The following is a 25015-nucleotide window of genomic DNA, read 5'->3' on the forward strand; positions in this document are numbered from 1 at the left end:
TAACAGAGGACGGCACTGTGCAGCATCTACTGCCTCCAAGGATGGCACTGTGTCGCATGTGCTGCCTGTAACAGAGGACGGCACTGTGTCGCACGTGCTGCCTCTAACAGAGGACGGCACTGTGTCGCATGTGCTGCCTCTAACAGAGGACGGCACTGTGTCGCATGTGCTGCCTCTAACAGAGGACGGCACTGGGCCGCATGTGCTGCCTCTAACAGAGGACGGCACTGTGCAGCATCTAATGCCTCCGAGGATGGCACTGTGTCGCATGTCCTGCCTCTAACAGAGGACGGCACTGTGTCGCATGTGTTGCCTCTAACAGAGCATGGCACTGTGTCGCATGTGCTGCCTCTAACAGAGGACGGCACTTTGCCGCATCTGCTGCCTCTAACAGAGAAGAGCACTGTGCTGCATCTAATGCCTCCGAGGATGGCACTGTGGCGCATGTGCTACCTCTACCAGAAGAAGGCATTGTGCCACATTTGTTGCCTCTAACAGAGAAAAGCACTGTGCTGCATGTGCTACGTCTAACAGAGGACAGCATAGTGCTGTGTGCTGCCTCTAACAGTCTTTCATTCTCTTCCTTTCTCGTTCATTGTGTTTTAACTTATGCTGGAAGACGAAGTAGATTTGAAACACACAATGACTCAGTTAAAGCACAGGGACCCTACAAGGTGTCCTCTAAAACCTTTAGTAGTGCATGTAGAGAGCACCCTGAACCTTGGAGTTGTTGAAAGCTGCCGGTGCCTTTTAGGGAGCTGTCCGTGGTTCTGAAAGTGTACGACCTGGCAGATAAGATTATATACTCCCTACAAACTTAAAGTATTCCCAATACATAGACTTTTAAGGATGATATATTTTGCATTATAATTTTGCAGCCAGCAGAAGTGCTATCTTGTCATAGTTGACCCTAATGTGTAACTGGGTCTTGAGCTAAGGCTTTCTGTCTCTCAGTGCTGCATTCACAGCAGACAGACCTGGCTGACGAACACCCTCTAATCCCTGCAGTCTTCCTTTTTATGCTAATATTTTCCCCTCAAAACAAAGCTGGCTCCTGTTTAATCTCAGTGCGGATGGGATGGAAATTATGACTCATGGACTGCTATCCGATAGCTTTTAAGATAACATAAGATAACCTTTATTAATCCTGCAGTTGGCAAGTTTGCATTGTTACAGCAGCAGATGGACAGAGGAGTAACAAAAATAAGCCTAGTAGCATCACAAAGTGGGCATCTTCATGTGCCTAGTAGCATCACAAAGTGGGCATCTTCAGGTGCCTAGTAGCAGCACAAAGTGGGCATCTTCAGGTGCCTAGTGGCATCACAAAGTGGGCATCTTCAGGTGCCTAGTAGCATCACAAAGTGGGCATCTTCAGGTGCCTAGTGGCATCACAAAGTGGGCATCTTCAGGTGCCTAGTGGCATCACAAAGTGGGCATCTTCAGGTGCCTAGTAGCATCACAAAGTGGGCATCTTCAGGTGCCTAGTGGCATCACAAAGTGGGCATCTTCAGGTGCCTAGTGGCATCACAAAGTGGGCATCTTCAGGTGCCTAGTGGCATCACAAAGTGGGCATCTTCAGGTGCCTAGAGGCATCACAAAGTGGGCATCTTCAGGTGCCTAGTAGCAGCACAAAGTGGGCATCTTCAGGTGCCTAGTGGCATCACAAAGTGGGCATCTTCAGGTGCCTAGAGGCATCACAAAGTGGGCATCTTCAGGTGCCTAGAGGCATCACAAAGTGGGCATCTTCAGGTGCCTAGTGGCATCACAAAGTGGGCATCTTCAGGTGCCTAGTGGCATCACAAAGTGGGCATCTTCAGGTGCCTAGTGGCATCACAAAGTGGGCATCTTCAGGTGCCTAGAGGCAGCACAAAGTGGGCATCTTCAGGTGCCTAGTGGCATCACAAAGTGGGCATCTTCAGGTGCCTAGAGGCATCACAAAGTGGGCATCTTCAGGTGCCTAGAGGCATCACAAAGTGGGCATCTTCAGGTGCCTAGAGGCATCACAAAGTGGGCATCTTCAGGTGCCTAGTAGCATCACAAAGTGGGCATCTTCAGGTGCCTAGTAGCAGCACAAAGTGGGCATCTTCAGGTGCCTAGTAGCAGCACAAAGTGGGCATCTTCACGTGCCTAGTAGCAGCACAAAGTGGGCATCTTCAGGTGCCTAGTGACATCACAAAGTGGGCATCTTCAGGTGCCTAGTAGCAGCACAAAGTGGGCATCTTCAGGTGCCTAGAGGCATCACAAAGTGGGCATCTTCAGGTGCCTAGAGGCATCACAAAGTGGGCATCTTCAGGTGCCTAGTAGCATCACAAAGTGGGCATCTTCAGGTGCCTAGTGGCATCACAAAGTGGGCATCTTCAGGTGCCTAGTGGCATCACAAAGTGGGCATCTTCAGGTGCCTTGTAGCATCACAAAGTGGGCATCTTCAGGTGCCTAGTAGCATCATAAAGTGGGCATCTTCAGGTGCCTAGTGGCATCACAAAGTGGGCATCTTCAGGTGCCTAGTAGCATCACAAAGTGGGCATCTTCAGGTGCCTAGTAGCAGCACAAAGTGGGCATCTTCAGGTGCCTAGTAGCATCACAAAGTGGGCATCTTCAGGTGCCTAGTAGCATCACAAAGTGGGCATCTTCAGGTGCCTAGTAGCAGCACAAAGTGGGCATCTTCAGGTGCCTAGTAGCATCACAAAGTGGGCATCTTCAGGTGCCTAGTAGCATCACCAAATGGGCATCTTCAGGTGCCTTGTAGCATCACAAAATGGGCATCTTCACACTTTTTATTTGTTCTAATGAAGCTCACATCCACTTTGAGAAAACTTACGTAGCAGTAGCATTTTCTGCATCAGTTTTTAGTTGATGTAAAATTGATGCTCGGAAACCACAAGGTCAGTCTTGGTAAAGCAGGTGATTTGTGTTGATTCCAGACAAATTGCCCTTCCTTCCAGGGCTCTAAATGAGGCGCCAGTCTGAAGCAGAGGCGCGTCCGATTTCCCCTTTCCTTTGTTGTTTTAATGGCACTGCCATGTCCAGATTATATCAGTTCTGTTGCTATGTCCAGTGCCCCCAAAGGAGACATCATAAGCCACATATTGCTGTCTTTCATTTCTATACATAGTGCTTGTCATTTTTTCTGGTTTGTAGAAGGGACATTGTTATTTGTCGATAAAAGAGAAGGCTTAAAACATCCCTGTCAGAGAAACATAAGCCATTAGTCATTTGGAAACCAAACATCACTAACATCCCATTCAGAGCAAACCTGGGCCTTCTGCGCTCTGCTGCTTGGGGGAGGCTCCAGAGACCTCTCCGAACCGGGGGGGCGGGGGGGGGAGGGGCAAATCTAAACCATACGTGTGTTCAGAGACGTGGCCTTCACCCTGACCTCTGCGTGTGGCCTGCATGAGCCTCACTTCCCCCTGTAGCACGACTTTCAGCAAAGGCCTTGCCGCAGAACCATGGAAAGAGCCCATCTGCTACGAAACAGGAGAAGATTCAAGTGGCCGGGAGGATAAAACGAGTCAGCAGCCCTGCAGCTTGAATAACAGCAGAATGCCTTCATCTGGAGATCGTAGGGATTCAGTGCAGTATTACAAACTCCGCAATTGCTGGTTCAGGTCCGCCCAGAGTGGCCCCACCATAAGCGAGCCACCTCATTGTGCTGGATGGGGCACCCCCCCCCCCCTCACGGTGGTACGTCTCCACATACTAAGCTCACAGTAACAAGTCACACTATAATACAACTATGTACACCCACCATTATAACAAAAATAACACATTAGCTACTGGAACAAACCGCAACAATGAAGATAATCATAAGCGTGCCTAACGAAACCAAACAGCCCCCAGCCCCCCCACACACAAACCAGTCCTTATCTCATTATTACAGAGATGGGATGTTGCCCCCCCCCCCCCACACACACAAACACAAACCGGTTCTCACCCCTTTATTCCAGAGCAGGGGTGTTGTCCGTGCACGCTAGCCTGTAGCAACTGCTACACAGGATTTCCCAGTTTTGAGGTTGGGCTTTTTTTTGTGATTAGTGCATAATGTGGGCAATCATTTCTGTCACACTACAGTCCATTCTTGTAATACTGCCCCTCCAGGCCCCAGAAGGCACACTTGCCACTGTTCCCAGATCTGGGCTCCCATTTTAAATCTAATGAAATAATCAAAGGCCACTCTTCATACTCGGATCTTCCTTGTCGGCTCCCTCGACCCCTGTGTATGTCTCCGCACAGTTCTGCGCCGAGACACGTGTCCACTCAGGTTAATTAATACGAGAGTATTACACACAAAGGCCACGAAGGCATGAAAGGACACATTTCCCCCCCTTTGTTCAGCTATAGAATTATTATAGATTCCTGGAATCAGCCCGGAATCACTAGAAATGATGATGTGACATAAACAGTCACCCCTTACCATCTGATCTGATGGGTCCCTTGCTGAAGTGAATGGATTTAATGGATGCGTGACAGAGAAGGTCTTCATAAATGTGTCCACAGCACAGCTGCCAGCTGACGTTAGGAGCTCGACAGCAGCTTACAGCATGGTGATGTGCCGAGAATGAAAGGCACATTGCACTGCGCAGTGAGATCATATGTCACACACGGCCCCCTGCTCTGTCCCATCACTGACTCAGAGTCTAATACTGATCCTGCCTCGAACAATGTTTCTGTTCTTGAAAGAGCTGTTGTTTGATGCCCGACTTTAGATTAATGTCTGCTCTGATCTGTTAAACAGTGTAATTGAATCAAAATTGTGCAGAGTAACACCTTTCCAGCACGACTCGGTAAACTGACAGATTTGTGTACATGTAACCTCCCCGGTTCATCCTCTCTTAGCAGCGTCTCTCTCTCTTTCTCTCCCTCTCTCTCTCCCTCTCTCTCTCTCTCTCTCGCACTCTCTCTCCCTCTCTCTCTCCCTCTCTCTCTCCCTCTCTCTCTCGCACTCTGACTCTCGTCCTTGGCTTCGTCCCACTCCCCTTATCAGTTTCTTACCAGTTTGCTCCCCTTCATTAGGACTCACGGTCATGCAGAAAGTTCTGGACACAGCGGCGGAGAGGAACTGGCTGGTGACCTCGGTGAACCTGGAGACCATGACGGAGGCGGCCTTCATGAAGGTCTTCCAGGACCTGGACAAGAAGAAAGAGGGCCAGATCGTCATCGACTGTGAGGTGGAGAGATTGCTGGCCATTCTGAAGCTGGTGAGCGTCTCCATCTCGCCCCCTTCCACGCTTTGCTCTCCCCCCTGGCGCGGCTAAGTGCCCACGAATTCTCATTACCTGGGGGTGGGGGGAGGTTGGCGGTCAGGAAATAAACAAAAAAACAAACACAAAATCCACAACAGTCGTAGCCAGCAGTAGGCACAATGGTGCCATTTTCCTCCTGATGCTGATGCTGAGCGTTTTCACTGAGCGTTTACTATACATCTCATGTACTTCTAAAACACGAATCATCTTTTGTCTTTTTGGGACTTTTATCGGTGGTCCGATGTCCCCAGCTAAATAAATTGCTTCATTCCCCCCCCCACCAATTTGCAGAATCTAAATTCTCTGGGGAGAAGAGAGCCCCCCCCTTTGTCCCAGGAGCTAGTCCATTACCCTGCTTCTTGAGACAGAGCACGCGGTAACAGAGTGACAGTTTTCCCCCCGGACTGTTTTTCACGTGTCATCGGTTCTGTGCCATGAATTAATGCCAGGTGAAGGTGCAGTGAGGGTGGAGGCAGATTCATGTGGATGGCGACTTAAATCTCGTCTCAGGAAGCAGCGCAGCCCTTTCCCCCCCCCCGGTGTCAGCCTGTGGCCCCTTGCTGGAACGTGTCACACTCTGGCACTGACGCTTTCGGCGGTATGGGCCCGGCCTCGAGTCACGCTTAATAGCTACCACCAGGCCTCTCGTGACCCCAGCTTGCCACGAGAATCTTCTCGATCTGACCTGAATCACAAGAGTAATTTTCTTTTCTATGCAGTTCACTTAAATTTGAGCAAAGCCCTATGAGAGAGGCTTTATGGCATCCCACTGTCTGCAGTGAGTCAGGTGACCTTAATACTGGTACTGATTTGTTCCACCTGACTGTATTGATGGTATTGATCTGTATGGAGTGTGATGTTCTGTCCTCGGTGACTGGATGCCAGATTGATCTCAGAGTCTAAAGCTTAGAGTTCCACCCATCTGATCATTTTTCCCGTTCATTCCACATTCTTCTTTTTCAGTGAAGCCCATCTGTTGGCGTTCATCTAACCACGAAAAGGAATAATATCATAAAGACCCTGTCACATGGTTCAGTTTGTTAGCTATAATCGATCTCGCGAGCCTCCCAGGTCGCTATACTCTGCAGTTTTGTTTACTGCCTTATGACGGTACAACTGGCCGACATCCTCAGCAGATGTCATTATGGAGTGACGCAGAGTGACGCCGTTAAAAGGCACGCACTCCGCACAAAGACGTCACGGGCGGATTCCCGGGAGGACACTTATATCACCCTCTGCCTGCCACATCACCCGCCACCTCGCCCCTTATGTAGGATCCCATTCCCCAAAAAATTCCAAGCTGAGTGCGGCCTCCAGGAGAGTGACCGTCAAGCAGCTCACCATCACCAGATGCTCTCCTCTGGGCCTCTGCTCCACAAACATAAAGTATCTCTGGGACAAAAATTAGCTAATTATCTGTGTAATTCATTTCTGGAATCTAGGCACACAGGTGTCCATGGCAGAAATCAGAGGAGACAGAAAATAATTGTTTCTCTTACAGCAATGCCTGTAGCAAAAAGCTTCACACAAAGCTTCTGCTTGGACCAGGGAGTTAGGAAGATGTAACCTGTGTTGGGGAGGTGGGCTGTCATGCCCAGGATGTTAGGGGAGAGGATCCATCTGGTTGCCTGGTTACAAGACGAATGACTTGATGGGAAAGAGGTAAAGAAAGTACTGGGATGTTTCTCTGCGCTGTCTTACAGATCGCGTCCCAGGGGAAGAACGTGAAGAGCTATCATTACATCCTTGCCAACCTGGTAAGCAGAAGAACATCGCTACAGCTTCCTGTGTTAATTCCAGAGTGAGGTTTGCACCTTAAAATGCTTTACAGTGTAACTACTGAGCTGTTATTGAGTGCTTTGGTGAAAAATATATTTTTGTTGGTGAATGAAGTGGGACTGTAAGGGCAGAATGTCAATGTAAATCTGTTTTGACATGATGATGAAATGCCTCAGCTGAACTTGCAGGTCACTAGGCTTGGAAGTGATTGGAATTTCACACAGAACCAGGGTGTGCAAAGCCAGAGCCCGACACTGTAAACGATGTTAATGGGATGACGAGAATATCGGCATCACTGTGTGGCTCTACGCTCGTGGGCGGGGGCCCGCTGGGGGTGCAGATTATAAGATCTTACTGCAAGTACTGACTCAGAGTGAACTGCAGCTAGCAGCAGATGCTAACTATAAACTCATTTAAAGTGCCAGTGAGCACGTACCTTACCACGTATTTAAATCAAGTGTCCAGAGTTGGCATAAACTAGCTTGGCACTGCCACCAGAGAATGGGGGTTTATGGGGGGATTATGAGAGCTTCCTCAGAAGCCAGTCACAAGAATGCGGCCTGTGGGAACACGACGCCCTCAGGAGTGTGCGGTGCTGAAGGGTGCTGACCGGCCCAGGAACGACGCGAACGGCTACAGTGCTACGGGGATGGCCAGGAATCGATGGGGGAATCGTGTGCCACCGTCACCAGTGTCCGAATTGTCAGTCAGATTACGTCGTGTGTGGCAGCTAAGCCAGCTCACGTCATTCTGCCTGAAGTTCCTAATTTTTCTGTTTGATATGCGATTTAGATTAATTTAGTCCCACTGAACTGCAGACGGTCTGGTCCTGCTTCCGTCAGGCACTCTATGCTACGGCATTTCTTAGATACGCTGACAGGCATCACACGCGGCTGAGAGATCCGCGGGAGCCACAGATGCAGACAAACACTGGATCATATGAATGTCTGCCTTTATTCTCATGTTTTGTGTACATGCACATTCCCCAGGAAGCCCCAGCTTGCTAGCATGCTGGATGTTAGGGCTAACAGGATGGACTGGCCCGCAGAAATGGGCAGAACAGGGCGTCTGGTCCCGGGGCAAGCAGTTGCTGCTGTTTTTAACATCCTCACTTTACCCGACGTCTGAGAGGCACCTCTGTCATTCGAGAGATTGTCTGCATCCCCACCGAGAGGCGTATATTAGGGATGCTTGGTTAGCTTGTGATGAAGGTAGCTGTGCTTCGTTAATGACGTAATAAGCCCTGAGAGGCCCTGCTTTATCTGTAACTAAATTCAATGCTCATGCCTGGAGTGAGCCTTCAGTTTGAAGTGGATTTATTCATACATTTACCGCAACCTTTGTGCATGTAGATCCATAGTTGCTGCTGGGGTTGCATTTTAATGACTGATGAAGTATTGACCACTCTGTTCGAGTGACTGCCTGCTCCAGCAAGGGGTGACGGCGATATGAGACCCCAGTTCCCAGCTGAGGAGCTCAGACATGCGAGCACAGACATCTCTCCTTTAGCAGGGAGCGTCCGTGAAATCGGTCTGCGCCTCCTCCCAAAGTCTAACGGAAGCCTCACATCAATTCGGTTTTTGGCTGCGAAAAAAGGAATTTAGCATCAGAGTTGCGTGATCTACTGTAACAGCAGCGACAGCGAGAGCGCTGGTGCACCTGCGATCCTGCTGACCCCATGGATATGTCTATTCTAGTGCTTCGGAGGGCCCTGCCACAATTCGACAGACATGATTGTAGTGCTCTACTACTCAAGAGATGCCTTCAGTTTCACGTAGGGATATTATTTGATGTGTTTTTCTTTATGTATCATGTTTTACCTTCCGTGGAAGTGTTTGCAGACTCCCTGGAGCTTTTGCTGATGTTGTAGATGGGCTTGGGGCGTGGGCCGAGTTCCCAGTGCAGCATCTTTCTCAGTGTCAGCGAGGCGTGAGGGGGAACCGTCCGGCTTATGAAAGCCACAGGGCGGGAAGCTACGGTAACTGCGGGGTACTTACTGTATCGGCCCTGCCCAAGAATATCCTGTCTGCATTTCAGCCAATCTGGTGGGAGCAGGAGACCTTTGACTGGGCTGGGTTTCCTGACAGTGTCCTCCACTGGGTCCGTGAAGATTTCCCTATGCTGCCACTAAGATGTTTGCCAAAGGAATCTCAGCCGAGATTCATTATTAAAACCAGTATTTGTCTTGTGGATCTGAATTAATGGAAACGGCCGTGGGCCACATCTGGCACGGCTCCTGCAGGAGGCTCCCCGCGGCACACTGCCGCCTCTCTGTCCTGAAATGCTCTCCTGCCGCTCGCAGGGGAAGGCTCGCCTTTGCACACGCCGTTTGTGTGGCTGCGGGTGAGAAGTTGTTTCCAAATGTCTGACTGATCCTCTCTCGCGGTGCTGTGGGAAATGCTGCATGAAGGGAGACTTATTTTACGACATACAACGTGTAAAATAAAATAAAGTTACATGTTTGGTATATGGCTTTGATTTCCTTCTCTACCTGTATTTCTCATCTCCCAGGTTTTATTTACCAGTTAATTCATTCCTTATTAGATGAGACACCCCCTTTTTGAGTGGGATTAGCCTTTTAAATAAACACTTTCATTTTTTATTTCTTTAAAAAAGAATGGTATAATGTTACCATTACGTGACACTATCTTAAAAATGCGATATTTACAGTGCAGACCTTACAGTGCAGTTTATTCGTTAATGCAAATGTTATTTGTGACCTCTGCACTTTTTCATCACCCAAGTATTAATGAATATGATTCTCAGCACTTGCCGTGCAGATTTCTAATTTGTTTGATACCACATGGATACACTTATCGATTTCCGAGCGCTGTGGGGATTTCGCCGCTCCCAGAGTTGTTGCAGTGTGATTTGTGGCCTGTAGTTAGTCACTGGTCTGTAAAATGAGTTATGCTGTCAAATCAGTGGTCTGTAGTTACTCACTGGTCTGTAAAATGAGTTATGCTGTCGAATCTGTGGTCTATAGTTACTCACTGGTCTGTAAAATGAGTTACAGTGTCGAATCTGTGGTCTGTAGTTACTCATTGGTCTGTAAAATGAGTTAGGCTGTCTGATATGTGGCCTGTAGTTACTCATTGGTCTGTAAAATGAATTATGCTGTCTGAACGGCGGCCTGTAGTTACTCATCGGTCTGTAAAATGAGTTATGCTATCTGATCTGTGGCCTGTAGTTACACAGTGGTCTTTAAAATGAATTATGCTCCCTTTTGTGGCTTTTTAGCTTCTGTGATCAGACAAATGCCCCTGTGCTGAAGGTGACAGTTTGGTGTGTTAGTCTTGCCAATACAGATTTCATAGTTTGGATTTTGAGATTTCCTGCATTGCGGGGCGATTTACAATGCAGCTATGACTCCTGACTCTCCAAGTGTTTTGCTCTTGACCTGTAATCTGGAAGACTACCTCACACCTCTTAGGGATTCATGGATATCGACCTGACCGAGTTCAGGAACGGCGGCGCCAACGTGACAGGCTTCCAGCTGGTGAATGACACGGATCCGACAGTCAGCAGGATCTCCCAGCAGTGGCTGGAGTTTGACAACAAGGACGCCAAAAACATCAAGAAGAGACTCAAGGTACAGCTTCGTCTCCGCCACGACTCTCTCAGACATATGTCAGCTGCTAAACCAGCTTTCCCTTTCCACCACACCCCCTACTGGTTGTCTCCTGAGACTGCAGCAGGTGTCGTATAACCCTCTCCCCTTCCACAGTACACCGGGGCCCTCACTTATGATGGGGTCAGCGTGATGTCCACCGCCTTCCAGAACCTCCGCAGGCAACGCATCGACATCTCACGGAGAGGGAATGCCGGGGACTGTTTGGCCAACCCCCCCGCGCCGTGGGGTCAGGGAATCGACATCCAACGGGCTCTGCAGCAGGTGGTGAAGGCTTGGCGCTGACTGGGGGGGGGGGGCTTAGACAGATCGGTCAACACTGAATCTGGAGGGAAGGTTCTGTTAGCTTTTAGAGTGAAAGGTATTACCAGGAAATGCATAGGGGTGGAAGGGGGCCTTAACTACAGGCGTTTAGATGACGTAGCACAGACTGTAGTATAGTAAATATTGGTAACGTTTTAGAAAATGACAACTCAACGGGATGGGAAAATAATGATGTTCTGCATTTTGGTTTTTCATCTTTTTGTCTGTGGTGATAAACGGCTTCATTGTCTTTAAGTTTTATGTATGCATTTTATTGTATGCAAGACTTATCTTCTGTACTGTGTTGAAATGCATATAAATGAATGAATTTAACTTATATTAAAGTCGTTATAGTATTGTTAATATTTGTAAAAATCTTATGGTGTTATGCTATATTCATTGTCTCTAACCAAGACCAAACCAAAGAAAGAGTAAAATGAGTATAATTTGTATGAGCACATTATGGGTTTATTTAATTTCACAGATATATGAATGGATGAATGTATGGTTGGGTGGATTGAATCCAATTTCAGTGATGGATAAGGGTGTTCTGTTACAGGTCCGGATAGATGGTTTGACCGGACACATTCAGTTCAACGAGAAAGGACGCCGGACAAACTACACCGTCAGTGTGATGGAACTCAAGCCAGCGGGACCCAAAAAAGTAAGTCCAGCACTGGGATATCTGGAAAACACCTGAATTTGATTGGCTGCCAAGATCACATGTCCTTTTTTTGGACATTGCAGGTGGGCTACTGGAATGAAGATGAGAAGTTTGTGAGCACAGCAACATACATGCTCGGAGGGAATGAAACCTACGGCCTGCAGAACAGGACCTACATAGTCACTACCATCCTCGTATGTCTCCTGCTCCTTTTGTAGCTCTACTGTGCCATACTAGAATAGGATAATTATATATTGTTCATCTCCCTTGGAATTTTGGGTAGTTCTCTCATATCCTCCCTTGCTGTGAATGACACACTAATTTTGGCTCATGTCAATATATTTTTTTGTCTAATATTACAAACACCGATATCAATAACCAACTACCCTCTGAGGCATTTGTGCTGGCGGTGAAACTTACCGAGCTTGCTAGTGCTAATTAGCGAAATAATGTTATGTCATTTTTTATTCTCTGTGGAAAATGAAAGATCAGTCTGCAGGCCAGATTTAAAAATGAATTAAAAACATGTTGTGAGCTGGATCTCGCCTTTGGGCTGGTACTTTGAGACCTCTTATACAGTAAGTGGCCAATGAGCCCTTCGTCCTACGCTACAAAAAAGAAAACATCAAAGGCAACCGTCTCCATTATTTTAATGTTATGTCTTTAGCTCAGTTGTATGTTGATTAAATATAATTGGACACCATCCGCCAAGATTGTCGGACTGATCTTGATTTCTAATGAATATCAGCCGATACAGTTATATTAATACAAGTATTGTGCATCTGTAAGACACAGAGGATAAGTTTTGGAGTGAGAGAGCAGGGTCAGGCATCCCTGGAGAAGGGGAGGTTTAAGGGCTAAGGGCTCATGGGTCCAGCAATGACAGGCTACAGCATTTGAACCTAACAAACAGAGCTACACACCGCCTCTAATATTGTTTCTGTATAAGGGTCATATTAGGATGGACAAATGAATGTAAGACCTGGTCTTGCCAACCTGCACTAAAGGGTTTGATGTCAAGACCATCATGCCTGGGAGTGAGTGGTTCTCAGTTCTGTTCCTGGAGGAACCCCTGCCAGAATGTTTTAATCTCATCCTGAGGAAAAAGGCCCCAGCTGACTTCTACTTGAGCTGAGGCCCCATTGTCCTCTGTGTAAAGAGCAGAGCGCTTCACAAACATGAACATAAGGGAAGAGCAGTGGGGAAAGCCCAGGCCTGTCAATGGGAGTGTCTTTGCGTGCAAGCCCTGCCTCCACCCCCAAGACCAGGGGACGTTACCTCTTTGAGAATGCTCCCACCAGGTTCGTGTCTCTTGAATTTCATTCTCCATACATCATCCCCTCTCTCCCCGCTGGTGTGCGACCAGTAATCTAGCCGTTCGATGGAAGGTCACGCCATTTTTGACACAGCACGCCTCTCATCGGGCTTTATTCATGACGGATATCAGGTCCGGCCCACAGTACCTGGAAATGTCTTTAAGACCAGTGCCAGGGGAATGAGCTTTGCTGAATGATGTGTGGGCTGCATCCTCGATGGGGCTCAGGTGGAATTGATTTGGGATGAGAGGGTATGATGCTGAAAGATCCATCTCACCCAGGGCTAAGTGTCTCGGGGTGATGATCCTGAAAACAAAAGCAATCCTTGAAAGTGGAGCTCCGTGGATGCTTAGTCCTACGTTCCAGGGGACTTCCAGGCAGAGGTGCAGAGGCCAACACCTCCCACTTCCTTTAATGTCAGGTGATCTCATGGAGCAATCAACACTGTCCTTCAGAATCAGATTTGCAGGGTTTTTTTTGGGTATTTCTCATGTAGAAATCAGTTGGGCAGAATGTGCTGCCTGGTATTACATGTCCGTCTTTGTGCGCTACATTTTCCAGGTAGTTGGAGCAGGCAGGAATGTCTTTCATTATTAAACTTGTTTTTTCAACTTACCTACCCACTGGTGATCCAACCATAGCAGTGTGTTTGAGATGCTCAGTCTCAACATGATAGCACAATCAAGGTAGGACCTTTGGGTCTACATATAGAATGGCCTTGTAATGAACCCCAGCAGAAAAGCTGATGCATTGTTTGTACTTTGAGTGATCTGTCTTTTGCAGTGAATTTGCAATAAGAATGATTTTGTGAGCTTTTGCTATCGCTATTCTGACACCAACATTAAGCAATACATAGTTCGCTGAAAAAATGTTGGCATTTTAATTTCATTAGCAAGTTCATTTGGCTATGGAGTATGTCGCACCAATCATCGTTAGATGAAGAATAAAGGCTGTGATTATGATTCATACCTTTTTTGATATTTAGGAGTCTCCTTATGTGATGTTGAAGAAGAACCACGAGCAGCTGGTTGGAAACGACAAATACGAGGGCTACTGCGTGGAGCTAGCTGCAGAGATCGCCAAGCATGTCGGCTACAGCTACAAGCTGGAGATCGTGGCCGACGGGAAGTACGGTGCCAGAGATCCTGATTCCAAGATGTGGAATGGCATGGTGGGAGAGCTGGTCTACGGCGTAAGTGCTCCCCGAAGTGTCTCCAATGGATTCGTAGATCACAGGCATGATGACAGCAGCTGGGAATGAGTATTGAGCAAATGAGTACATCCGCTGATGACACGGCCATCGATATCTCATGATGGACACCTTCTGTATGATTTCCATTGATGTATGCGGTTCGGTGCAGGGGAATGAAGCTTCATTCACTTGAGAAAACTGAGGGTGGGGAGGACACTTGATGTGTGGATGGAATATTTTAGCTTTGTTTTTTTAAACATCCCAGAGATTATTGTGCAGAAAACACTCCCACCTGCGACAAAAGAAAGAAAATCAACAGGAGAATGCAGTGTATGATTTGCGTGGTGTTTGCAATGCAGATAGACCCATGCCATCCTCTAGTGGGAAATCAGAGAGGCTCAGCAGGCAGACGTCTCCCAGCATGAAGGGAGTTCAGCGTTCTGTGCTTAGCAGTCCTGTTGTAAGGCATCGCATTTCTCCATTAGCTAGACGATCTCACTCGATGCCGTTTGAGCTTGTGTTCAATAGTACAGACAAAGCAATAAGAACCCACACAGCTTATTAACTTCTCTGCTGGGTGTGTCACAGATACAAACAATATTTATTACACACCCTTGGCATTAAGCTGCTGAGAATTCCTGGGCATTTGAAAAGCTATCACACCAAATATATTTTGTTGTTATGGTGGTATTTGCTAGTCTAGTGCCGTTGGCAGTAAGAGATGACTTATCTTGGTTTGTTTAATAGATGTTATTAAACATTTGCTAATGAGGGACTTTTTTTCCAAAATTTCTTGTGGCATAAGCATAAAAAAATGCATCTTTAAAGCAGTGACCTAAAAAAGAGCTCCTTAGTAACACTCTCTGTTTATTCCTAAAAAGAAATGCCAGTCTGTCCGAACTAAGTTAATATATCTTTACTAATGGAATTGAGACATACATCAAAAACATTTTTCTGAGGTTCTGGGGTCTTTCCTGCAGTGTGTTTACCCAGGAATGTTCCTCTTTTTGGTCATAATTGAAATTCATATATTCACAAAGCTAGCTTAGGAGTGTGCATGTGTCATGAATTCAATGAGCTGTCTGACTTAGTTTGGTTAGAGTTCTGATGGCTTTTTAATAAGTTTCTTGGATGACATTATAAAATTAATCAAGTGAATAATTATTTCATGTAGTGCTGGTGAGTTTATAAAGGTTTTTATTATTTTTAATTTCTATTTTTTTTTACAGCATGGTTAGCTTCTATGCGTTGGTCACAAATGGGACATAAGATTGTTTACATTAATTGAAGTTTAGCGAATGGACGACTTAACATGCATGTGAATTAAAGTCAGTTTCGGTTTAGTTGGTAATATGATGTATTTTATTCATTTCAACTTTCCCTAAGTTTCGAAATCCCACAAGTATGTAATGGAGTTTAGCGTTGTTTAAATCCTCTGCTGTAGGTTTCTGGTACATACTGTTTGACGCATTGCAATTCTGTGTCATTGTCGACGCAAAACCACAAACCGAGAGCCAAAGAGAATCTAATTAGGGTATGAAAACATATTGTTGACTAATAACTTATTGTTATAAATCTCGGGAGGTTTGGGTAATGGTTTCGCTCGTTTCTAGGTAACAGGAGGTATGATGTCAAAAGGTACCAGTGCAGAAAATGGGAGCTGTTGGCTAAAAGTCTATATGTATAAATATAGACGCCCATAGGTGTCAGCCCTCCAGAATGTTCCGTAAGATATAATACGTTGTACCGATACGTGTATAGCCAAGATAGATGCAAAAAGCAGAGAATGTGTTTCACTTTGCACTATATGTTGAGCATCATAATCTCTGTCCATTGCCATCTGTGGTTAACTTATTTTGTGTTACATCTGTTTGATACAGAAAGCCGACGTGGCGGTCGCCCCGCTCACCATAACGCTGGTGAGGGAGGAGGTCATCGACTTCTCCAAACCCTTCATGAGCTTGGGAATCTCCATCATGATCAAGAAGCCAACAAAGTCCAAGCCGGGCGTCTTCTCCTTCCTGGACCCACTGGCCTACGAGATCTGGATGTGCATCGTCTTCGCCTACATCGGCGTCAGCGTGGTGCTCTTCCTGGTCAGCCGCTTCAGCCCCTACGAGTGGCACGCCGAGGACTTCGAGGAAGGACAGGACCAGCAGCAGAACCAGCAGAACCAGGCTTCTTCTTCCGGCCAGCAGGGCCAGAACCAGACACCACAGAATCAGCAGCAGCAGCAGGAGCAGACTAACGAATTCGGGATTTTCAACAGTCTCTGGTTCTCCCTTGGTGCCTTTATGCAGCAGGGGTGTGACATCTCGCCTAGGTGGGTTAGTTATACAATCGGCATAGATATAACCAGAGAATACGGCCTGCGTGCTATATGATCTTTATGGTTCCCATGGATACCACGGTGGAATTTTTCCCAGTTTTGAGAAGAGAGTGTAATGTGTTTTTCCAAAACTCTCTGTTGAAAAGCAGGAAATGAGCCTTTGTTTAAAAAGTGTTTGATGTTAAGCTTCGGAGTCTTCAATGTCCTCCAAAAGCAGTAAGTGTAGGGGGTGGTCCACGCACCATAGTGAGGTGTATTTGGTCCGGTTAGTGACAGAGGCTGGTCCTCGCTGTCAGGACCTCCCAGGAAGCAGTGCTCATGCCAGGTAATGCGCGGTGATGGCAAGCGTGACGTTAAAGGGCTGCTGGCAGCTTCCTGTCGCCGGGCAGGCGGAGCTGGGCCCCAGCCCGGGGCCCGCGCATGCTCACCGCCGCCGCAGCAGAGCGTGCCAGCATGCCGACATGCAGTGACCCATTTAACAAGCTCTGAGTCACTCTGCCCGTGTTCTGCCACTCGCAGTAGTTTACCGGGCCTTTTACCGGCTTTGGCAGGTCGTCCGTTATGCTCATCTGGGCTATGTGGACGGCCTCGTTTTACATAAATATTTACACCGTCTCGGGAGAGATATTGTCCACCAGGCGGACACTGATTACTGGGAACTTCAGCAGTTCTCCCGCTGCGCCGGCCTTTCTTCCCCAAACCCGGCATTATGTACTGTGTTTCCAGATCGATCACAGGAGATGATTAATGGACGATGTTTTATTTTCATTGGTGACCAGCCCACTGATCGCAATTGGGTGGCTGGCAAAATGTACCCCAGGGGAATGTCAGAAGCTAATTCCGGAGCTGTTTTCTGTTGCCAGTCTGCCCCTGACATGTACTTGCTGTGGTGCAGGATGGCAGGAAGCAATTGCTGTTGTTTGGGCAAAAAAAACATGGTGAGATGTTTGAGCCACTTGCACGTAACTGTACAGTTCCGCTACCAATTCATGTGGTTCCCATGTTCCGCCAGAGACGTGAAAGATACGTTGCTATTCCCCCCACTGGTTCAGATCTTAATTAGGGACCTTCATTTGTGAGACTGCAGTGTGGTCTGACCTCATTTCTCTCAGGAACTATACCATCTTACAAAGGCAAAACACCATAACACAATTTATCAAAACTGAGTTATCACCGAAATTGGGTCTCTAAGGCTCTGTTTTATCTCATGACAAAATGGCTTAGTTCAGCTTTGCTTGGTTTTTAAGAAAGCACCATTGTTTATCTACCTACTACACATAAGAGTGGACAGTTGAAAAATTTGAAGCCCTTTTTCTCGAGTTTAGCGTCAGCATAGTTCTTGTATTCTGCCTTAGGGGGGCAGTATTGGGGCGGGGCGGGAAGGCGATACAGCTCACTGTATGTGCGTCTGCCGTGCACACAGGGCTGTGGCATGTCGATGTAAGACGGAGGAACGCGAGCCTCCACTCTGCAGGAGCTCCGGCTGCCTGCACACCTCCACTTCGGATTGACACCTGTCGCTTTTTTCCAGAATTCGTTACTGACTAATTGAATCAGGCCGACCTCACGATGATCCCCGGGCAGCATCCTCGCTAACCAGAAATGCCTCAGGTTTCAGCTGATGTTATTACCGACCTGGCATTTATAGCGGCTGGCATTTTGGCGTGATGCGAGCTCTTTGTATTTTGTTTTTTTTTTTCGCTAAGGGGAGTCGCAAAACTCCATAAAGAATTGATTTTGGTTGATGCTCATGTGATAAATATACAGTTCTGCCTGGTAGCAGAATGTCAGCAGCCTATCTCTGCGTGCATAAGTTTTGGGGACATATTTTACTGTGCAGTTTCTGGTTGAAATATATGAAAATCAGTCTGGCCCCGTTGTACATTGATAGAATTCTGTACTGAGATTTGGCCGTTGACAAGACAGACCTGGAATAATTTATGATGTCTGTATTATGCAGGCAGGCAGACCTTGTCTTGATAGCAAAAATGACAGACAGCAAAGCATTTGCAGTCTTTGCTAACAGAGTAAAGAAGTGTATGAATCAAAACAACAAAAGCAATACTGTGTATACATACAGGAAGATATCGTGGCCCCCGGAGTGATTAAGCTGTGAATTTAAGCAGTGATTTCTCACGGTATCTGAGGAGTCAGGAGTGAACTGCTGCCTAAGGTGTTAATGTTTGTGTGACAGTATGTCTTCATTGAAGGATATCAGAATGATTGCTGTGAAAAAATATGGTGATGATAGCTTGGCAATGAAGGTTGTTTTTGCCTCATGACCCTGGAGAGGCATTAGGAAGATGGATGGATGGATGGATGGATGGATGATTGCCTTTGATCAGTCTCTAAGGTTTCAGTTGACTTTCTTGTATTATTGGACATCACGGTTTCTGCCTACGATTCTTGCTGGCACAAACAGACGCTTCCGTCTGCTACATGCATACCTTTGGCTTTCGGATTATCCCAAGGCATTACTCCCTTCACAAATACCCATAAGGCGGTGCAATGCGGGGCATCGGCTCGATGATTGCGGGCAGCTACTCCAGCTCTCTGCTGATGTCTGTTTGTTCCGCATCCCAGCTTCTTTCTCTCTCCTCGACTGTTGCGACGGCCACGCAGCACTCGCACTTCAGCTTGCACCCCACACCATCACAGCTCAGTACTCTTTGTAGGCCAGAGGGAGCCCCCCCCCCCCCCCCCCACAGTCGCCGGCCATTGCAGGTTTGTGTTGCACAAACACAGCACATAGCTAGCCAGGTTAGACAGGTCTGGGAGGCATGAGGCATGTTCCTGTCAGATTTTTCCAGAGCGAATGATGCTTGGAGCAGCGTGGATCCCTGTCGTCATGCTGTCAGCTCCAGCAGCCCAGCGTGCGACACCCCGCATCCCTGCTCCACAGCAATCGGGCAGACCATTTTTCCTCTCCGTCCTCCCGTATGTCGATTCCGTTGTTTTTGCCCATCTCCTGTCACTCCTTCCTCCTGTCTGGAGAGCCTCGTGGGTAAAAATGTGGGCTCTCGACCAGGAAGTATCTGGTATCATTCCCAGGAGGGGCCTTTTTAGCAGGACACCTGCTCCAGGAAAAAAATCCTCTGCTATGTAAATGGGGAAAGTATGCAAACATAAAATATGTTAGTGCCAAGTGAGGAAGACAAAAATAATATAAGAATATATTATGTATCCCTGCTCTATCCCTCAAAATTTTTGAGGCTTGAGAGTCAAATCAATACATATGAAATAATCCCATGAAATCGAATGGTGATACGTAGCTTTATAAAGTTTTACCGTGCTGATATTTGAAGAACTTTTTCCTTCCATTTCTAATCTGAGTCGAGTTGTTTATGTCATGTGACTGTCAGCTATGCTAATCAAGCTCACAGAAAAGCACTAAGAACTTAAAGAGGCTGCTATGATTGGTGGAGTTTTCCTTGGGGATACTGCTTTGGCAGTCATGCACAGTTTTTGGACTTCAGTCCCAAAGAGTAAAAGAGAGCCAAGAGCTGAGAGGAATGCAGAAGGGACCAAAGTTACCTTCAGCAGGGAAAACAGAAGTCTGTCAAACCTCAGTTTGCTCCTTGAACTAGAGAGAGCTGTATTTGTGTGTGTGTGTGTGTGTGTGTGTGTATGTGTGTATGTGTATGTGAGTGCGCATGTGAGCATGTGTGTGTGTCTGTGTGCATGTCCCACAGTGCAACAGGCGGACCCATGAACCGTTGCAGTAATCCATCTGCCCGCGGCAAACTAGTCTCTAAGGACTCACGCTTGGCTGCACGTAGGAAAATGCAGCGGTCATTTATATTCCACCTGGCTTTGGTTGCTCCTTCACACTGGCCTGGAGAGCATGGGCCCTAACCACCTCTCCACAAGAGAGGCTGCTGCCAGATCCGTCCTGGAGGAGCGGCCGGTCCCCGTTAGCATGGGTGAGGCTCCTGCATTGGAGGGATGCGCAGGTTCGAGTGTACGCTGCTGGCACGTTGCAGGCCGTGGCAGAAGGTCAACCTCCTTCCAATGGGGGGGGGGGGGGGGCTCACCGGGATCTGCTGTCGGCTGCCGGGCTGATTTATTCTCCGGCATCTGCCAGGCAAAAGTGCCTAAGGATCCCCCGTGGGTGGCTGGACATTTAGCCGCGCGAAGGCGCTGGGGAACATGGCGATGCTGTGTGATGTGTGGATGCCACATCCCTGCCGTCTCCTTACTGTGCCTTAAGCCCGGCTGTGGCGTGGCTGGTAGTGTGAGTTGAGGGCCCTTTCGTGCTGAGATCCCCACCGTATAGCAGACGCCGCAGAATGAAAATCCGAAAGGGGAACTGAGGTTTATTTTAAACCTGGCCGCCAGTCTCCTCCTGTCGTTACTGCAAAGTCTCTCCATCACATTAAACCCTAACAGATGTATTACTGAGCATAGTAATACTCCTCTGGATATTAGTGCACTTGTCTTCTACCATTGGGTCCCCACCAAAAGACACACCTGAGAGGACACATACGTCTAGAAGGATTGCTGTGAGCCTGCCCCGCGACTGCCTGTGACGTTGTCTTGTGCTGCACTCAACATTGCTAAAAACCACCTTTTACCTTAAAACATAAACCACAGGGGCTTGTTGTGGATCCACCTTGGCGTAGCTGACGGATGAGACACCGTGTGTGATGTTGTTGTTGCTAGCAACCATGTTTCCCCGAAGAGAATCAGAAAAGACTGTTTAGGAGTAGACCGAGACTGATCTGCGGGTTTCCCACTGAAGCAAAGAGCCACTCCCTGTTATTCCTGGAAGAGAGCCTCGGACTCGTCTGCCCCACCGGGCGCCAGGCGACAAACCCGACAATAAAGCCCTCTTTCCACTGATCTGTGGTTCAGCTTGGTGAGTGGAGATCGCTGCCATGGCAACAGGGAAGACTTTACTGGAAAGGCACTGGGACTCGGTGCTGAGTCCAGCCGGGCCACACGTGTGTGTGTGGGGGAGGTAGGGAGTGAAAGGGGGGGTCCTTCATGTTGTACCGTAGAAAACGTTGATGAAAATACCTGTCCTTTGTTCTCAGTGTCTCCTCACTGCCCACTGTGAAGTGAGTATGTGGGGCATTCAGCCTGTACATAGGGCCTCATTCTACACTGAGTATATATCAGAATTACGTTTGAGGTGAACATCAGGATGTACTGTGGGATAAAAGGTACATCTACATTTAAGCATTTTTGAAGCATGTTCTACTTAAACTTTTCAATTCAATTTTTTCACGTAGCATATTTTCACAATATTACATTGTTTCCAAGCGCTTTACATTATCCCTGCCCAAAGCCCCCTGTGAGCAAGTCAGAGGCAACAGTGGCAGGGAAAGCTTCCTAGAGGGAAGAAGCCTTGGGAGGAACCAGACCCAAAGGAGGAGCCCATCTTCCAAGGGGTAGCAGAGGAAGCCCTAACCCTAACCAGACTCAAAGGGGGAGCCCATCCTCCAGGGGGCAGCAGAGGAAGCCCTAACCCTAACCAGACCCAAAGGGGAGCCCATCCTCCAGGGGGCAGCAGAGGAAGCCCTAACCCTAACCAGACTCAAAGGGGAGCCCATCCTCCAGGGGGCAGCAGAGGAAGCCCTAACCCTAACCAGACTCAAAGGGGGAGCCCGTCCTCCAGGGGGCAGCAGAGGAAGCCCTAACCCTAACCAGACCCAAAGGGGGAGCCCGTCCTCCAGGGGGCAGCAGAGTAAGTCAAATGAGCTGATTCGGATATCAACTTTACTTCAAAAACTTTACTTCTTTCAGTTACTGAAAGAATCAACAGAGGTCTTTAACAGTTAAATTACAAAGTTTGATGCTGTGTATTTAGTGTGTATTTAGGCCATAGAATATCAGTCTGAATCAATGAAAAGAATACTGTCCAGATTTTCCCCAGCACAACACAATGCCCATGTGGAAGACAGGGATGCATTTTGGGCTATTGCTTTTGGCATTCCGTTAGCATTTTAAAAAGTTAAACGTGAAGAAACGGATAACAAACGTTTAATCTTGCTTTGTAATGCATACAATTACCAGCCTTCGCTCAGGGCATCATTGAGTGCAGATTGCATTAGCATAATTACTGCCCTCTTCATGAGAGGAATGTAAATATTGACCTTTACGAACAACGGACAGATTTTTGTAATTTCCAAGCCAAAAACCGTTTGGCCAAAATCTGATTACAGTGTCTGCAGGGTGTGACTGTAAGTGTTTTTCATGAACTACTCCAGCTGTAATGTCCTGCACTGGTTTGATAGAGTGAAGTTTTCTCGCTTCTCACTCACCTTTTTATGTCTAGTGATCAGGGGCGCTCCTGAATTCGAGGAGTCAGTCAGCCAACTACCCCAAGGCCCGAGCCTGCCGTGGGAACCTCCCTGCTTCATAGCCTGAAATCCTGAGGTTGAAACTGTAGGAAAATATGATGTTTGCATGTTTCTGGCTTGTCGTTCCCCTGTTACGCGGCTGCTGACGTGAGACATGAATTTCTTGTCCTACAGTGTGATGATTTCTGCATGGCGTCCATTTTGAAAGTATCTCTACACTTCATATAGTATTAGTTGCCAATGTCTGTATTCTTTTTTCCTGGAGCCACAAAACAGTACTTATGCTGTTCAGATAGTTTTGTATTTTTTCTAGCAGGCAGAGGAGTATAAAAACTTTCTTTTTTATAATCGATATAACACCAATGAACAAGAACAGTGGTAGGTGCGTCTGGTGTCAATTTCTTTAATTCTGGCTATTATTTATTAAACTACCAAGGATTTTATAATGTCTTCATTAATCAATTAATTCCTTAACCAGTGTTTTGCACTTGGCATAATCATTCACCATGCAAATTGAATATCGCATTACAATCTGCGAAGTACCTCATAATTAAGGGCCATTTGATTTACTGCCACGTGCAAGATTAATTCTCACTTGCGGAGAAGGATTAGAGTGGAAACAAGAAACAGTGAAACCGTTGATATCTCTTAAAACCTTTTATCTGATAAAAGGTTCAGTGCTGTACTGAAGTGAAGAGGTTAAGGGGATTGTCTCAGAGATATTTGTAAGGGAGGGAAATGCTGTATGTGTTGAAATGCTGATAAAATGTTGTGGATATATAGACATGGCCAGTGTGTTCTAGACTTAAACTGGTCCTTGGGTCCAGACAGTCCACGTTTCTGCTAGGGAGCAAAAATGTGGACCGTCTGGCAGGGAATTGCGAGGGAGCAAAAATGTAGACTGTCTAGGTGTTCCCGAGGACTGGAATGAAAAAGACCACTCTTATCCTCACAAGAGCTGAATGGACAGGGCCCTTTTGTTTTTGCCATGGGTGGTACAGGCCTGGGCTTTCTAGGGTGCCTCAAATTAATTATGTGCACTTTGAGGTGGAAGTCAATCAATCCACGACCGCAATGTGGCTGTGGGAGTCACTCACGAATGTCGTTTTGTTCTGGAACGTCGCGGAAGCATCACACAGCAGTCACCCGACTGGCTCGATGTTTACGGTGGCTTTGGCTCTCTATGAAATGCTGCTGGGATCCTCTCTGTGACATGTAGCAGTGTGCTGATCAAAACCAGCGGGACGCCAAATGAGTGCCGCATTAATGGCACATGGTGCTCGGCGGAGTGAAGCCGCCTTGTCCCTCACACACCCTCGCCGGAGAGGAGAAGGGGCCCGGCTCTCTGCTGTCCTTCGGTAGTGAACCTCGGGGTGTGGCCTGGCCTTTGGTGCGCCACTGAGGCCTGGGATGGCATGTTCTCCGCCGTGTGCCTCAGAACCCCAACGTCAGCAGAGGCGCATGTGATCCATGCAGCTGGAGAACGCCACCCCTCTTTCTCCTTGATTATTTTTAAATATTCTGTTATGGGACCCCCGGGTCGAGTCAGACAGCAAATCCACTTTCACAGCTTTTTTTTTTCACCGCCTGCGATTTTATTCCGTGTTTCTTTTTCATGGCAGCATGGGTGTCGTTCCATCATTCGAGGAGAGTCTGAGCTGGCAGCTGCTGTCAGCATCTCTGCTGGACTCATTAGCTGCTCTTATTTATCACTTTAAGAAAATATAAAAATCTGAAGTCTCATCTTATAAGCGTGCCACAGATACTGGGGAAACAATCTTATGTCCCTGAAAGAAAAGAAAACTGCATGCCAACATATAATCTCTGGCAGGCAAGCTTTGGGAATATTTAACATTTTTTATAAATCATTTTTAAACGAGCAACAATTTTGAAACGCTTAATTTCATGGTCAGTTCTTTTTGATGATGGACTGAAAAGTATGTCACATGTATGTGTAGTGAGGTTAATAATAAAATAAATGTAAGTAATATTACTTGGGTTTTCATGCTTACTGGAGCCAGGGATGGGAAGCAGGTCATGCGTTACTGCGAGCCGGTCTTTGGGTCTGGGCAGCGCCCTTCGACGGTTTGCAAGCTGGAGTGCAACTGTCACTCGCCTCCGTGCATCGAAGAGAGCTTAAGACTAAGGGCGAGTCGAGCCAAGGCAGTGTGTGGGAGCGACAGGCACATCGTGGCTGCTCCAGCTGGGAGATGGGATTGGGGAGTGTGCCAGGCACGCAGGGGGGCATCGGCA

General features: G+C 47.3%; 1 protein-coding gene across 7 annotated transcripts in view; it reads left to right on the plus strand.

Moving 5' to 3' along the window:
• gria1a (glutamate receptor, ionotropic, AMPA 1a) overlaps positions 1-25015 on the plus strand; it is a 55466-nt gene that overhangs the window by 19219 nt on the left and 11232 nt on the right. For all 7 annotated transcript variants that reach the window (XR_007400428.1, XR_007400430.1, XR_007400429.1 and 4 more), the window contains exons 4-11: positions 5014-5198; positions 6947-7000; positions 10456-10614; positions 10750-10917; positions 11516-11620; positions 11704-11814; positions 13922-14128; positions 16009-16451. Coding sequence is in view for 4 of the 7 variants with exons in the window: in XM_049029072.1 (XP_048885029.1) it covers positions 5014-5198; positions 6947-7000; positions 10456-10614; positions 10750-10917; positions 11516-11620; positions 11704-11814; positions 13922-14128; positions 16009-16451 (1432 nt within the window). In the remaining 3 variants the exon portion in view is untranslated. The remainder of the gene's footprint in view (positions 1-5013; positions 5199-6946; positions 7001-10455; positions 10615-10749; positions 10918-11515; positions 11621-11703; positions 11815-13921; positions 14129-16008; positions 16452-25015) is intronic.

Source organism: Brienomyrus brachyistius, chromosome 10, assembly GCF_023856365.1.
Source record: "Brienomyrus brachyistius isolate T26 chromosome 10, BBRACH_0.4, whole genome shotgun sequence".
NCBI classification, from domain to species: Eukaryota; Metazoa; Chordata; class Actinopteri; order Osteoglossiformes; family Mormyridae; genus Brienomyrus; species Brienomyrus brachyistius.